Source organism: Micromys minutus, assembly GCF_963924665.1.
Source record: "Micromys minutus genome assembly, chromosome: 7".
Classification (NCBI taxonomy): domain Eukaryota; kingdom Metazoa; phylum Chordata; class Mammalia; order Rodentia; family Muridae; genus Micromys; species Micromys minutus.
Window position 1 is genome coordinate 58676437 of NC_137976.1, and position 17341 is coordinate 58693777.

The following is a 17341-nucleotide window of genomic DNA, read 5'->3' on the forward strand; positions in this document are numbered from 1 at the left end:
TGGGCTGCACAGGTATTCATGGGGTTGGACCTATAATAACCCCCAGTTTATACACAGATATTCAGTTCACTGAGTCTGACCTGTTCTAGCCCCGAGTTTATACATAAATACTGAGTCTGATCTATGACAGCCCCCAGTTTACTGCTTTGGGGTGAGCTGTCCCAACACAAAGGAGAGACTCCATAAATTAAAAAAACAAAACCAAAAAGCTACATACCCACCATCCTATCACATTTCCTGGGTCCCCAACATAAGCCTTCCTCCCAGCGTGGCATGCTTTCCTACTGAGAGCTGCCTTCTGGGGACCAGTGGTGGCATTTCCTCCTACAGGCACTAGACTGGATCCAAGAAACAGGAGAATATTACCTCTCAACGCATACCTCTACTGGAGAGACCACGGAGGAGACTCAGGAGCTGCTCAAAGAGTATGGAGAATTCAGGGTGCCCGCCAAGGTAGGAAGTGCCCCAGCCCCCTCTCCGGGTCCTCCCAGGGCTCCCCTTTGTGGGAAACTTTACGTATGGAAACAAGAGCAGGCTCTGTGTGAACTGTGTAGTCCTAGTGGCATGTGTGGGATTGTCTCCTTTGGAACCTAAGTTCTCCCCAAATTACATCTCCAAACAGGACATTGGTTGCTAATACACCTCATCGCCACGCTCTAGATTCTGGGGTCTCCTTTGTTTCCCTGGAGCTAAGGTGGAAGGGCACACTCATGTTAAACTACACATACATTGTAGACATCTTCCAAGACTATCCAGGCTTTTGACACTATGACGTGTAGTCATTTACAAATGCATTGGGCTACATGCCTGTCTTTGGGGATGCATGTGGCCCGGATACTTCAGGTTAGATATACATACATACATACACACACACACACACACACACACACACACACACACACACACATATATATATATATTTCGTGCGTGCATGTGTGTGTGTGCGTGTGTGTGTGTGTGTTTGTTCATTCTTGAAATTAGAAAGTCTTAGGAGGGATGCCTCACAGGATGGAACAGTGGCTCAGGAACTGATAGAAATTTGGGGTGCCTGCCATATAGCATACATCAGTCCTCTAGGCACTGTGCTCTGGCCACCTTCCTGTTAGAGAAGCAAAAGCCACTGTCCTCAGAACTATGTGTTGGGAAGCCACTAAGGACAGGCTCCAAAAGCAGGTGACTTTCCAGTGTTCAGACCTATTTCCGTTTGTCCCCAGACATGCTGGGGGCCAGGTTAGGTCTCTAAGGAGCAAACTGTACACACCTTCACCAGCTTGTTACACTGAGGTAGTAGAAATGCTGTAATTGGGGGGGGGGGCTGGTTTTTTTAAATCAGTTTTCACAGCTAGCATTTGACACAAGCCAGCATTTGACACCTTGTTTTGAATGAGAAGTTAATGTGTAACAGACCTCTCTTTGTAGCACCCTATGAGTCTGCTTGCTTTTTGTGGGATTTCTCCACACATAGAAGATGCTTTATTTCAGGGTGAGAACTGTTTGTTTGGGTGCCACACAGAACGCACCAGTCCTGTCTCTGCAGAGACCCCTTCCGTGTCATAGAACACGTTCCTCTAGCTTGGTTTAGCAAAACAGCCTGTTCCCTGAGCCAATATTCAGACATATTTGTCCACATTATGACTGTGCTGTGAGCTGAGTACTGGGCAGGTGCCTTGTATCGTTGGCAGTTTTGGGGCCCTTTGTCTCCATGAAGAACTGTGAGTTCAGACAGGAGGTTCATTGCAACACCAGCCAGAGAAACGGCACAACCAGTGTAGCAGAAGGGGAGAAGAACCCTGCTCAGATCCCAGTGAAGGTGGATATTGAGGTCGTCAGTTTGGGTCTATCCATTCCTCAGCTAATGGTGTCAACAGTGAACCACCAACAGGAGGTGCTCAGGGCATCAGCTCCTCCGGTTGGCTGGACAACAGCAGGTGCCGAGCCTGTTTATAAACAAAGTAGAAATGCAGGGGTTTTCCCCGTGTCCATTTACCCTTTACATTTTGCTTCACAGCTCTGTGCTCTTCCCTCGCCTCTGCCCTGAGCTGTAGCAGCTTCCTCGTTAGGTTGCTTTCTTCTCATCCACACCACCCCCCTTTCTCATCTTTAAAGGATCTCTTAGGAACTTTAGTGGTCTTCAGTATGTTCAGGTTCCCCTGCCCCCCCGCCCCCACACCACAGCTCCCTTGTCTCTTGTTTCTTTGTACTAGCTTGGGCTTCAGCAGGGTGGACGTGCTTTCTTACGTTCCATGAGATCATAGAATTTTTTTCTCACTACCTTTCCCATACAGTCTTTCCATTAAAAATGGCGTCCCTTCTTTCTAGTTTGTGCTTTGGAAAGGAGCCCACCTTTCCAGTCCCGTGGCACCTCTTCTGTCTTCTGTGGTCCCATCTCCCTGCTGAAAACCTCAGGGTTCACCCCTGCTGTGCTCAGTCCTCAGTGGTATAGCTTTCTGAGAGCTGGCGCAAGTCCTGTTTTCTCCAGGAGTCTGTGCAGAGCTATCTCCTATATCAGCCTGAATATCAAAAGGAATCTTTGCAGGAGTATCTCCTACAATGTCCCTGAAGACAAGAACCATCTTTATTCACCTTGCCAGTGTTCCCCAGGCACAGCTAATGCATGGAAGGGTAGTTACAACGTACATGAACATTAGGAATATCGGATAGGTTTCTAGCTTGGCTATCCATTTCCTGTCTTCTTCCCACTGGATATTCCTCAGCTCAGACGAGGAGCCTCTGACTGAAGCTTCCCTCCCCACCTCAGCCCAGTTCCCCAGAGACAAACTTCTTTAACCAGTCAGCCCTGGCTTCTAGTCTTCATAACCAGTGAAGTGAACTCAGTATGAAGAGCAAACTGAAGCGACCGAGAAGAAATATGGTGGCCACAATTGCATAGTGCAACGAGTTCTGCTGAATTATTATACTCTACAGAGACAAGATCAAGCCAAAGAAACACTGAATATAAAATGGCAATTTTATATAAAAACCCTGAAATAGAAGAATAATCGTGAGACAGATTTGAAGATAAGAACACACAACTGCACGTTGTGGTGCACCTATAGGCAATCTAGTTAGAAGAGTAGAAATGATACCTTTTGTTGTTTCAAAAATTATAGGGGAAAGGGCAGTTGATGACAGGGAAGCTGAACTTCTTAGCATCTAACAGAACTGTTTTTTTTTTTCCTAAAAGAACAAACAAAAAATTGGTTTTAAATTTTTTTTAAATCCAGTAGTATTTTTAGTACATTCAGGAGCTCATATAATCATTGCCAAAGCTGAGTTCCAGAAACCCCATATGCATTAGAAGTAATTTTTCCCTCCCTTCTTTCCTCAGGCACATGCCCACGCTGTACATGTCACATAAATAGAATCATTTGATATGTAATCCTCCATGTCTGGCTTCTTTTCCCTTAGCCTACTGTTTTCCGTATTTGTCTGTATTTTAATGTGTCAGCTTGTCATTTCTTTTGATGGCTGAATAATATTTCATTATGCAGATCTAGCTCTGTCTGATGGATATTTACTTCCTGTTTATCTCATGACTGATGTTTAGTTTGGAGGTTTTATGAATAATATTATCATTAACGCTATGTACAAGTTTTGTGTCAACATGTTCTTTTGGTCCTCTTACATGTACACATGGGAGTGCAGTTGCTGGGTCATCCTGTGCCTCTCTGTTTAATTTCGAGGAACTTCCAATTTCAAAGCAGCACTTACTGGCAGTGTGTACAGCCTCCAGTGTCCTCACATACTTAGTAGCACTGAGTTCCTGTCTGTCTGAAGAACATGAGGGGTTCCACCGTGTAACCCACTCTCATGTGGTCCTCCTGTTCTGCCTCCAAAGTCCCTACTGGTTACTTTCTTCTGTGTTTCTCTTCTACTCTGCAACCCTCTGACTCCTGTCTCTGTAGTTCAGATCACCAGAGAAACACCCTCAGCTGAGTCACCATGCTGCCAAGGTCGCTTTTTAAACAGACTTTTTAAAAAGCCAGGACACCTGAAAATCGATTGCCCCCTCCAGGGGCTGTCCTTGTGGGACAAGTTTTGGCCCCTGATCTCATCAGCTACAGTCAAGAACATGACAGTCACAAGGTTTCATATTGTATTCTGGAAGGTGGGAGGGGAGGGCATGACCATGGTTGGTGCCCCGTTGGGCTGATTGGTCTAGCTTTGCTCACCCAGTGGTGAGCTAAAGATAAAGATAAAACACTAGACAGGGAGGCTGGACAGATGAGTAAGGGGGTAGGTTGAGTTTTCAGGCCCACGGAAGAGGACACATAAGTAACTATTCTAGACACATGCTGAAATAGAGACCTGTTGGTGGAACTGTGGGAATATACCCACCTGCCTGCAGGGAGGGTAACCCGCCTGAGGGTAGGATGCGCAGGCGCCATTCCCACCATGTATGCGGATGACATTTCACATGGCTATGGCTCAGCCGTGGGGATCCTCAAAGATGGGCCCCTGCACAAACAGGCAGGGCTAGGTAGGGTAGAGCTTGACCACACTGTTGGCTGATTGTTCGGTCCAGGTCTCTGTGAGGACACAGGGACATCTCAGTCACAACTTAAGTCACAGGCTTTCTCCTTATTGATCCCAGCCAGTTTCGATGCCTTCAGATCCAGGTTCCACTAGCAGACCAGCCACTGCCAAGCTGACGATACTGTTTTCAGCCCAGTCACCTGACCAGGAGCAGAGAATAGTGACTTCCAAGACTTTTATATAATAGGGGGTTCTTGATTATTACAATAAAAATTAGCCACTTTTAAGAAAATAGCAAAAAATATTTGCCCAGCAGGAAAAGAATAAAAACCCTGAGAGAAATGACATGCAAGTCTTTGAGATCCCGGGTTTCTTGTCTTAGTCAGTTTCTGGTGTGGTTACTGTTGCCATTTTATAGTGGAGGGATATTCCTCCAAGCCTCACACCCATCTCTTCTATTTCATTCCAAAGCCCTTCCAGCCCTTGACTCTAGCCCCTGGTCAGCCCACCATGCTGGAAAGGAGAGGCTAATTGTATTGTGCCCTGGCCATACATCTGGGAGAGCACTCTGCCCCTGCTCCAGAGTTACTGTCTTGAAAAGGGATGTGATGAGCCTGGAAGGGGTGTGTGGGGTAGTCAGGGCCATTAGACGCTGGAGTGGTGGGATAGAGAAAGGCCCTGCTGCCCTCTTGTAATAAATCAGTTGTTTGCTTAGATTCTTGGCAAGAAGTTCAGGCCTCTAGTCTGTCAGGGTGAATTCCATTTGTTAGTGAGAAAACGGATTGCATGCTGCTCAGGAACTGAGGAATAGCGTGCCAAGGAGAATGTCAACCTTGTGGTGTTCTGTAAGCTCGTCTTTCTCTTTCTGTGGTGAGGATCCCACCTTCCAGGTGTCTGAGGCTGCCACTGCCTCATCTTGAAGTAATATCAGTGTGTTTGGAAACTCTTCGTATCTAATATTAGTTCTTGTGGAGGTGACAATGACAGGGTTCTGATGTGTCCTACACAGAGAGACTCGATTGAAGGGGAACATCCAGTTACATGTAGCAAGCCAGTACAGCTGCATAAGGACAACTGCCCTCTTGATCCCCTGGTTTTCCTTAAGGATGGTCCCAGAATGCTGATGGCGTGCCTGTCTCACACACTTGCCGCAGGGCTTTCGCTGTGGCTCGGTGGCTTCATGCATGCCACCAGTGGAATGATATTTGTGCATCCCGCAAAGCTTAACTACATGGCCTCCAGCTTTCTTATCAGCCCCAAACAGCACTGTGGCTCTGGCTAGAACTTTCTCTTTGTTTTTCCACTTTTCATTCTTGGACTTCCTCTGGTGCTGGAACTTTCTGGAGCACACTGCAGCTGGGGAGTATCTATGAGTTTCCCTAACCAGGGCCAGACTTCTCAGGCCTTTTCACCTCCACATCACCCTGCTCAGTGGCGACACCAGATTTCTCTCCCATGGTGTCCAGCTTCTCCGCTTTCCCACCCTGCATCCTTGCAAGATGGGAAAGATCTGCTGTCTTTCAAACTTTACCCCCTCCTTTTCTCAAAAGAACATTTTCCTTACAGCATATGATTTAAATGTCATTCCCTTTCCTTAAGATGTCCCAGGTATTCCTTATAAACTTCAGATTCAAAATCCACACTTCTAAACTGAAAGGTGAGCAGGGATTTGCTATCCCTGTCCTTCTGTTGCCGTATCTCACCCAGCAGGCCTTCCCTGCCTTGCTATACTATACAGCTCTGCCTTCATCTCCTCCACCGTGAAAGCCCTCTGTTGTAACATACGTCTCACTCTGACATTCAATTACACGATGCCCCAAGCCGTCAGCTATTCTGTATGAAAATCTTGTCTCCTCTGGAGATTTTGGATAGGGGCAAATGAATATATTTTTTATTTCTCCTTTTGTTTATCCCTGAAGCCCAACCCACAGCTCTCTGCAGAGAACTGTAGACAGAGGGAATCCTGAACGTATTCTCGCTACGAATGAAGTTAGCCCAACACACGTCAGACTTTTGACAGGTTAGCCCTGTAATAGCTCCCTTGGACAGGCAGAAAAACAAAATAATCTCAGTGAAGCAGATAGAAGTCTGCTAATTAGATTCATCAGATCCTAGCCTGTAGAGGCTTACATGATGTTTAGTACCTGTCTTGGGCACAGACAGGGGCAGGAACCAGGAACAAAGGATCAGAGGTAAACACTGCCACCATTATTGATGGTGTGATTTTGGACCAGCTTTAACAGCTGAACCTCAAGTTTTCGTATCTGGCTCACAGAGACTTATCTTTCCCCCTCTGCATGCTTCTTAAAGAGTTTTTAAAACTCACATAAGTCTCGTAGATGCCGACAGATGTAAGTCAATAAATGGCTATATTAATATAAGAGATCTCACATCAGTAGCAGTGGCTAACATTTCTGACTTAACTAGTTGTATGAGCTTTCTGCATGTTCTGCAGGCATGAACAAATGCCTCTCACCTAGTTAAGGTACCAATGACAGACCAAAGAAACATTTATACCCAACAGGAACTTACAGGGGTTACTCACTGTACCACTGAAGGGAATATCATTGCCCCCAGCAACTGTTAGCTCTTATACATCTTTTAGAATTGGCATGGCCTTGTGAGAACTCCCCCCCCCCACTAATAACCTCTAACTGTCTCTAAATGCTTGGGAAGGTTAGGCCTCAAAAGCCCCACCTCTCCTCCATGACGGGAAGTCAATAGGCCCAATTTTACACAGCTGTCTTTAGGTGAACAAAGCTGCTGACAGTTCAAGAGAGTTGTGGCTATATCACACCTGGAAGACAGTGTTCCACAGCACAGGTTCTGACAGTAACTCTAGTCAGCACCTACTGTGTGCTGGACATGTTGTAGACAGTAGGCATTGTTGGCCCATTCTTGTTCTCAATAACTTCATGAAGCAGGTACTATTGTGATACCTGCTTTGTGGGTAAAGAAACAGACAGAGCACAGGAGATTTTAACACTTTGTTCTAGGCCACCCCAAAGGTGAGTAACAAAGTTGTCATGCAAACCCAGCATCTGCTGGGAGGTACCCTGCAGAGAGGAGGAGGCTTAGGGTAAAGGGGCCTGAATAATGTGATCCAGTAATGTTAGGTCGTCTCTCGGCACAGCAAACAAAAGAGAAGGTGAAGCTTCTGATCCAGCTAGCAGACAGCTTTGTGGAAAAGGGCCACATCCATGCCACAGAGATACGGAAATGGGTGACCACGGTGGACAAGCACTACCGAGATTTCTCCCTGAGGATGGGGAAGTACCGGTATTCCCTGGAGAAAGCCCTGGGAGTCAACACAGAGGTGCGTACAAGGTGCTGTGCACTGGAGCTGCCTCCCCTCTCCTCCCCTCAGTGCATCAACACTGAGGGGATGTGAGCGGTGGAGCCCATGAACCTCATGCATTTTTAACAGGCTTGGGGGGCCTATACTGACTCATTCATCTCTCCCCCCTCCCTCCCCCACCATGATTAATGTTCTATGTACTACAGAACTGGCTGGCGGGAGGCAAGGCCTATGAATACGAAGTAGAGGGGGTTTTCTTTCCATGTAGTTAACTGTTGAGTAAACCCTTCCTTTTCAATCTCATCAGCACTAGCATCTAACCAATTATGTTAATGAGCTAATGATTAGAGTCCCTCACATGGATACGGGTGGTTTTCAGAAATAAGGGGCACAGTGTGTATAAAGGCTGTTTGACATTTCAACTAAAAGAAGGTACTAGGTCCCATGAAGCAAAGGAAGACTGGCTTTTAATCTCTTTTTTATAATAGAGGTCAGCAACCTATGAATTAACTGCTAAATCCAGGTTGGCATTTAATCCAAAGATTTCCCACTCTTATGTCTTTAAGCAGGCCCATGCTCTGGCAGAGCAGCCTCAAGTAAAGTGGTCATACCCTATACCTTAAGGCTTATGTCTCCCCAGCTAGTGAGTTTTCTTCTGTGGGTCCCTTCATATGTAACACCAGTGATTGCTTAAGCAAGCAAGGACGAGCAATTACAGGGTTTAGTCACTGATTGAGAATTCTGTTCCTGTTCCCAAGGGGAAATGCCTATCTAAATAAAAATCGTTTATTTTCTCTTGACAAAGGAGATGTTTTCAGATTTTTCCTGTGTTTCTGATTCCTGTTTATCTTATTGATGAGGAACCAATTCTGGCTGATTCATGTTTAGATTTAATCAAGGCCAAATGCCTGGAAAGCAGATACGTGTCTGTAGCTAGAGAGAGTAACACTAAATATTTGGCCAGAACAGTCTAAAGCTTTTTTTCTTGGAAGGCAGAATTACCTTATGGAGAAGGCTTGTGGGTGGGACCTTGAAGGATCACCCATCTTGTCACCAACTTCCATTAGGCTATTTTACCATTTCCCCAAGGTGACTTCTGTGACCCTTCTCATGCAGGATAACAAGGACCTAGAGCTGGACATCATCCCAGCAAGCCTTTCAGATCGGGAGGTCAAGCTCCGGGATGCTAACCATGAGGTCAATGAAGAGAAACGGAAGTCAGCTCGAAAGAAAGAGTATGTGTATGGGGGGAAGCTCTTCCTCAATTCCCCCTGCTACCCATTCCTTATGATGGCTTGATGAGTCATCTACTCTACCTGGAGGTGTTGGAATGGAAGTTGAGATAAGGTTCACTGGGGACCACCTGGCCTCTCCACTCGCTACTGCATCCAATTGCTCTTCATGTAGCAAGGGCTTCCCAGGGAATACCTACCTCTCAGACCATCAAATTTTACTTCACAGTGTCAGAAAGCTCAACAGTAACCAAACCAAACGACTCCACGTAACTGAAAACAGAACTAGGGAAGCTAAGCAACGCTCCCCAAATGTCAGCTGACATTGTATACACCATGTTTATTTTCTGTTGTATCTCTCACCAGCTCCAAATTTCAAACAGCTTCGTGCTGCCCCCTGAATAAGATTGGGCTCCTCAACACTTGGCCCCACCTAAGTCAAAGTCATTTCCTAGTTCTTCCCTGTTCAAGTAGCACTTCAGACTGATTACTGTTCTGCCTCCTCCAGCAGCAAGAACATTAGATGCAGTTGCTCATGCAGTGTTCCTAACTGAGGCCCTTCCCTTTTGGTTGTATTGGTTTGTAGAGCTGTGTAACAAAGTACACAGGTGACTTTAACAACAGAAATGTATGTGTCCTGGAAGCCAGAAAACTAAAACCAAGGAGTCTGAAGGTTCCATTCCCTCTGAGGGTAGAGAGCGAAAGATCAATTCCAGGCCTCTCCCCTCATTTGTTAGTGTAACATTGTTCATGTGACATTCTTCCTGATTATTTGTGCCTTGTATGCAAACCTCCCCTTCTGTAAGGACACTGGCCATTTTGAATTGAGACCCATCCCACTCAGTACTACAGTGACTATTTCCAAATAAATTCACAACCTGGGGAATGGAGGGGTGGGATTTGAATATATTAATTCTGTAGGACATAATTCAGGCTATAACAGAGAAGCAAAGGCGGGGGTTATATTTGGCGGATGCTCCTGGATCCTTCTTTCTATAGTCAAGTCAAACACCAAGCAGCCGGCAGTGGAGAGAATGGAGGAATGTATCACAGAGATGGCCAACATAAAGAAAGCAAGTGGGAGAGAAAGAACAAGAGGAAGAAAGGAAACCCAAGGCAGAGCAAAGATGCCTCCCAGAGACAGCTGTGCTCCTTCAGATCTTCCCTAGTTTCTTAGCAACCCAAGGCTTAATCTCTGAGAATTTCCCAGGATCCTGTGCACCAGGCTGTTTCTCACAGGACCTTACTTAATCCCTGCAGCAGTCCTGGGTGGCCAGCTGTGTTAGAGATAAGAAGTCCTGAGCGCTGGAGAAGCAGGTCTTCCCTCAGTGATTGACAGATTCGTAAATCAGTCCCTGCTCATCTAACTGCAACATCCACACACTTTCCACTCTACCAAGGGGAAGAGGAAGAAGAGAGTGGCTAGTTAGCTTCTGCAAAAGTGTAGTCTTTACATCAATCCTTTAACTTTAGTGGAAGGCCACCATCAAAACGATACATTGCTTTAAGGGAAAAAATCACCGAGATGAAGATCCTGAAAAAGATACTGCTCACATGGTAGTTTTGGTCATTTTCAAAAGGATGCGCCTTGAGGACATTAGTTCTCAAATTTATCACGTGATGGAACACCTGAAAGCAGGAACTCTCGGCATGAACCATAGGCAGAACTGAACCTGAGAATGTGAAATGAGTGTGTAAATATATAGGTTGTATAAATTAGATTGTCATATGCTGGCTACCAAGCAGTCATAGAAAAAATTATGTAGAGAAAAAGTAAATAGATGCATAATGAAGTCATGCGTGCTCAGGTTATGTTATTTAGGAGTCCAAGGAAGGAGTCCTTTTCTTAAAGATACAGAGCCGGGACTTCTGTTTGCAGGAACCTGAAGCGCTTCAATCACTATATAGCATATGCCAATTTTGTGTGCACAGGTTTACGATGGGAATAAATCCCACTGGAGATAGTGCCTAAATACTGAGCAGGACCAGCCACAGTCAGAGAGCAGCAAACTGTGGCCTTCAAGTCAAATCGGGCTCATCCTCTGTTTTGTGTAGTCTATAATCTAAAAATGGATATTATGTGTTAACTGGTTGAAGAAATCAAACAGAGACTATCATATGGGGACATGTAAGACTTTTAGTATCCTGGTTTAATTGGAATATATCTGCACTTACCTCTGTTTTGCCTCTCAGGTTACAGCCGCTGTGGTGAGTGGTTATGCTAGAGACTGAACAGCTTGTAATTACAACCCGATTCTTTGCAGAAAACTGTAAAACCCAGAGCTCAAGTCATCTCTGCCTGACTTGGAGCCTGTTTAATTTGAGTCCTGAACAAAATCAGTGTAAGACTATAAACTACTGAGCAGATACCGTTCTGGGAGCTGTAAGAGAGATGTAGAAAACCATGGTTCAGACCATCTAGCTGCTGAGCTGCAGTGCAATCAGCCACAAGTCTTGCACACACATGCTTGTGCACACGTACAGTTGACAGCCCATGCATACCACCACAGTGACGTAGGCATGAGTGGGAACACACAAGAAAGTAAAACTGGCTGAGCACAGACATGGAGAAGGGATGGCAAGCAAATGACCAGGGGGAGAGAGCTCTGGAGAGGGAAGAGCTTTACTGGTATAGCTGAAAGCAAGACACTCGGGTGTCACAAGGGTCAGGGAGAGGGAGTAAAGTTGGAGAGGAGGCGATGTTTCCATAAGCAACTGAAAGCCCATTTGCTTCCTCCTAGATTCATTATGGCTGAACTGCTCCAGACAGAGAAAGCTTATGTAAGGGACTTACACGAGTGTTTGGAGGTAAGTCTCCCAGCAGTCAGTCCCTAGCCCCATTGCAGAAGGGCCACCTGGCCCTTGTCAACCCCTTGAGAGCAGCTCAGCACCCTTCCTCTTCTGCTCAAAAATAAAAGGGCAGCCGGGGAGGTCTTCCAGAGCCCAGCATACTGCACGGGAGTCTGAAGTGCTTTTGAAAAGAAGGTCTACACTTCTCTCAAGCTGGAGCTAGACCCAGACTAAAGAATAAAAATAAAACAAAGGAAAGGAAAAGACAAAGCTGCGGCATGGGGGAGGGGTATGTCAGACACTTCATTTCAAAACATAAACCGTGACACAGAGCTGATGAATGACAAGACTGGAGCCTGCCCTTGCTGAGGTTCAGAGTGATGCAGCAGTCGGGTTTTCTTTCTTTCTGTTCACTTATTAAACGCTTTGCCTTTTGAACTCCGTGTGCCGTCACGGTCCCGCTTTTGCCTCATGAATGAGGGGCCTCTTCTGTCTGAGTCTCTCCTGGCATGTGATGAATCTGTCACTGTCTTACAGACCTACCTGTGGGAAATGACCAGTGGTGTGGAGGAGATACCCCCTGGGATCCTCAACAAGGAGCACATCATCTTCGGCAACATCCAGGAGATCTATGACTTCCATAACAAGTATGTTGGTGGGGGGGGTTCCGCCGAGCACAGCGACGGGGTAAATGGTGGGCATCTGGCTGCCCATCGGATGGATCACAGCCCCTGGTGAACCTTCTGTTTCGCCTGACATGCTCTTTCTCACCTGGTCAGATCTCATAGCCCGTTGCTGCCAGTCTCCCTTCCTGTTTATCACGTCCTCAGTCATTCAGGATTCTTAGTGGAAAGTAACAGTTCTGCAGTGCCCCTTTCTGCCTCTCAGAAGGAGCAGACAGCATCCCCGTTTGCAGTTAGCATGGTTACCAGCACACTGAGGAAACAGGAGAGGCTTTACCCCCACTAAGGCTGTGGGAAATTCCGACTTAGCAGTCAGCCAGGACTAACCATCCTACGTTTGTGCTCTCTGGGTTTCAAATTCTATTCACCGTTTGTCTGAGCTGTTTCCTTCATTCCTGACTCTACATCATCTTCACCCCCGACCATTTATGGATAAAAAATATTCCCAAATATTTGCTATATCACATTTTCGATAACTTATAGAAGACAGCACCACTTACCACTATGTTCTGTTGAAGTAGAATCACAGAACACTAAAACCTCACAGCCCGTTTATCCAGCTCCAAGCTTGATGTAAGAACCCTTCAGTTGCATGCTAAACATGTTGTCTGTCAGCAAGAATACTGGTATGACCCACTGGTAGAAATAACTTGGGTTCTAAAATTCACATAGAGAAACTCTTGAGCTACAGAAAAATAGAAAAAAATGTGACCCAGAGTTCTTGAGGCCTCTCAGGAGCCTGGCACAGAGGAAGTTGAGTGGAGCTACTCCTGGGACTTGGTGAGCTGAGACGGAAACCCCGGAAACAGCACAGCCAGCCTCACAAGTCCCAAGGAGACCATGTGTGCAAATGGAGGACCACCCTGAGGTAGGACTGGGCAACACTGTCCAGGGAACTGTCTGCAGAGGTGAAGTGTGCAGTGCACTGACCACACAGTAACCATGGCATCTGTGCAGAACTGAGCTGCTTAGCACCTCCATTGGTGTGCTTCTTAATTGTAATACACTTAGTCATACGTGAAAAGGAGTGGCTACCATATTGGACAGTCCCACTTTGGAAAATGAGTCCTTCATAGGGCTCTCTGCTAAGAATGACCCCCAGGCAAGCAGGAGTGGGTGTGAAAGCATTCCGGGTTTGGAAAGCAATGGAGAGTCACTTGTGATGAGTTACCCCACCAAAGTATTGGCTAAAGTAATGTAAGCCATTTAGTCCCCACAGCATGCTAACTAACCTGTCAGTCAACTGGGGCTGGAAGAGGATGAGTTCTGCCTTTCTAGACTATTAATAAAAATTTCCACTCCTCTTTTTTGATCATAAACATTCTTATCTGGTTTGCCTGGCAATCTCTAGACACAGTATTTTGTCCTCATGATAGTCATTTTAATAAGACCCCAATAAAAAGGTTCTTGACCACTGGCCCCAAATTCTGTCATCTGAGCCCTGCCCAGTACCCTCTCATCTCCTCCAGGCTATCTAAGAAGACTGGAAAATGGTAAATCATTTTATTGGTTTACCTGTGATCGTTGAATGTCGTCAACAAACTTCCTTAGGTTCTTCCCACGTTAGCTGAATACTGACGTCTCCACACCACAGAAGCCACTGCCTACGAACTCCACCCTTTCCAAAACGAGGGGAAAGGATGTTCACTTCAGAACAGAACTCTTAATAACAACGTATCTAACTCAGCCCTACTTCCCATCCTGATTTCAGGGGTCACACTAGCAAGCAAGAATGGCATTATAGTTTCTAAACAGCTGTAATCCTGCCATTAACTTACAAAAATGTAGTTCTAACAATCTCCTTTAAAATTCAGATTAGGCCATATGAAATCCTGTGCTCTGCAATGAGGAGAATAGACATTTTTCCCAACAGCATTGCCAAGTGCATTACAGATTCAGAACACTAAAGGACCACACTAAAGGACGCCATGGAGATTAAACTTCCGTAGCTGCATCTCTTTGTCTTCCCCAGTGACGTCTTTACTGCTTGGAATTTAGATCACTATATAAATACTAGATAGATAGATAGATAGATAGATAGATAGATAGATAGATAGATAGATAGATAGATATGTAGGTAGGTAATAAATGACAAAAAGGATAATAAAACAAATATGTAAGCAGAGGGGTGTGGCCCATGCCTGTGATCCCAGCCCTCAGGAAACTGAAGCGGGAGGATGAAGGGCTAGCCTGGGACATGGTTGTGGTAAAGGACTGCTCAGTGTTTGAGCAGAACATCCTGCATCCTACCACTTGGTCAGCAAAGCCACTGTACTTCGGTGTGACATCATAATTGATACTAGTAATAAGGCTGAATTGCTGTGTATCTGCATTCAGATCAAGGAACTCTGTAATGTATTTAGAAAGCTACTGACTAGAAGAAATTAATGTTTTAAATTATCTACAATTCAAAGGAACATCTAAGACTCTCAAGCTGTGCATTAATTTCCAATATTAGCCAGGAGCTGATGTTTTACTGTACTGTGTGCTTTCTACTTAAGTCACGCAGGTTTTGATTAATAGAGAAAATATAACAATTCTAAAATCTCTAATAAATAAAGATAAAATGATAATTGACCAAACTTAGAAACTGCAAGGGCTATAAACTAAACTATAAACTAAAATGGTACCATTCGCTGTATATCCAGTACCTGGTACCATGAACCTGGAACCACATAAATTTAAAGCAAACATTCACTGGGTAAGTGGAAGGATGAGGAAGGATGAATGGATAGGCTAAAAATAAAATCACATCTTGCAAACTTGTAGGCAATGCCCATTCATGTCATTATTGACTAGTTGCTTGTGGACATCTCAGAACAGAGAAAAGCTCCTAAGTCTGACTTCCCAGCATCAGTACCAGAGCACCCTAGAGCAGCAAAATAATAAGATTTCTAAATGAGTCAGTTCCCTGGGGGTGTCTTCACAGGAAGCTACGCATTTTCTCTATCACCTACTTACTTATTCTTTAGGGCCTCTGCACCCTCTGAAACCATCAGCTTTTTAACTTGAATTTGCTGAGAGCTCTAACTCCATTGGTTTATGTTTCAAAATGGCAATTCTGGCGCTGGGTATAAGAGATACATACTCCCATCATGGCTAGTCTGTAGGCCAAGTTGTCCACCTATGGTCCAGACTGTAAGGGAGGTGGGGTAGGAGGGAAGTTTGTGGGACACCAGTACAGAGAAAGGGATTGACAATCCTACCTCAGTGACATAATTAACTGTGCTGCTGGGAAAGTGGTGCCTGGGCCAAAGATTATATTTCAGCCATGGACTACTGATCTGTCCAAATGGTGTCTCAGAAAAATGGCTACCAAGATGGGTTGTATGTGTGTGTGTGTGTGTGTGTGTGTGTGTGTGTGTGTGTGTGTGTGTCCAAATGGGTGGGAACTGTCTTAAGAACCTTTGTCTTTGTGGATTATTAGGTAAAGAAATTCTACTTTCTCTGCCTCAGTCAAGAATATGCAGGATTTAATTCACAAAAGCAGTAGTTCTGCCCCAGCTGGAGGTTGGCGTGGGATGAGGGCCTGCTCTCTACTCTCTCCACATAGACTTTATTCTTCTCTATATAGCTAAACCAGAGACAATGGCTGGCTGTCTACACAGGACTCAGGCCGGTTTCCATTGCTTTCTGCTAAACCTTCCTGTGACACTTAGACAAAGGGGTGTGTTCTATATACAGACCCTCCAAAGAGTAAAGTTTTGCATAATCTAAGATTTGCAATTGAAACAAGTAGTAATTGTTTTCACTTTCCTGTGATAGACGTTCAGCTTTGATAAAGGCAGCTTTTTGTTAAAATGCTTCCCTTTCCATTAAATTCCAGATGTTTCTTCCTTTTTAGTTTTTTAGGGGATTTAGTCATATTCATATGAGTTTGAAAATAACATTTTTATAAAGTCTGTACTGTAAGAGTCCAGAGGAGACAGAGACTCACTCTCTCTCTCTCTCTCTCTCTCTCTCTCTCTCTCTCTCTCTCTCTCATACACACACACACACACACACACACACACACACACACACACACACATATACATTCACACATGTGCGTGCTTTCCCCTCAAGGTCAGACACTGCACCACAGGGAGTTAACTACAGTCTCTTAGTTCTTCTCTCTCCCTCTCCAACACCTTGGATATTTGCTAATTCTTTGATAATTTGATAATTGTTTAATTCACAGTTAAGCCACATCCCCACCCATTTATTCTACAGCTGTGTCAGTCGGGTCCCACACCTCTACACTAATAACCTAGGGGAAAAATCAGTTGTAGGACCAAGCCCAGCAGCCTCCCTGCCACTCCAGCCCTGTACTGCACTCCTTTCCCCAGTCCTGTCTATGATTTGACCAGACCAGGGTCAGCCAGGAGCAGTCAGGGTACACAGAGGAGGGATGACCACGTTGTGGAGGTTCGTGATACTAAGAAAGCCTCTATGCAAAGACTTTTTATAAAGATGGGATCTCATTATGTACCGTTGGATGGTCTAAAACACTATGTAAACTGGGCTACCCTCAAACTCACAGCAATCCTCCTGCCTCTGCTGTGTGAGGATTGGGACTAACGTGTGAGCCACCATACTTGGCTACATTTTGCCCATTTTCCTAGAGTGTTTTCTTTGGGTTGGCAGACCATGTCCAGTAATGGATCTCTGGCCTCCTGTAAGAAGCAGACAGTTTTGAAATGGGGTGAGTCAAGGCACAAAACTAGTTTAAGAGGAAGACACTGGTGTCCAGTGGAGGAGCCAGACAGGATAGTGGAGAGGGGACATTTGAGATAGAACTCGAAGAGCTTCTACAAGTGGGAATGGCTTCTTTAATGAAAAGGGACAGTTTGAACAAGAGGCTCTCAAAGTAGGGTATGGAA

The 17341-nt window shown here is 45.2% G+C and overlaps 1 protein-coding gene across 6 annotated transcripts in view; it reads left to right on the forward strand.

Moving 5' to 3' along the window:
• The window catches only part of KALRN (kalirin RhoGEF kinase), a gene marked incomplete at both ends in the record, with an annotated part of 525758 nt that overhangs the window by 305076 nt on the left and 203341 nt on the right, over window positions 1–17341 (forward strand). For all 6 annotated transcript variants that reach the window (XM_080919241.1, XM_080919243.1, XM_080919247.1 and 3 more), the window contains 5 exons: window positions 331–453; window positions 7610–7792; window positions 8891–9009; window positions 11748–11814; window positions 12334–12443. In XM_080919241.1, the coding sequence (XP_080775367.1) occupies window positions 331–453; window positions 7610–7792; window positions 8891–9009; window positions 11748–11814; window positions 12334–12443 (602 nt within the window). The remainder of the gene's footprint in view (window positions 1–330; window positions 454–7609; window positions 7793–8890; window positions 9010–11747; window positions 11815–12333; window positions 12444–17341) is intronic.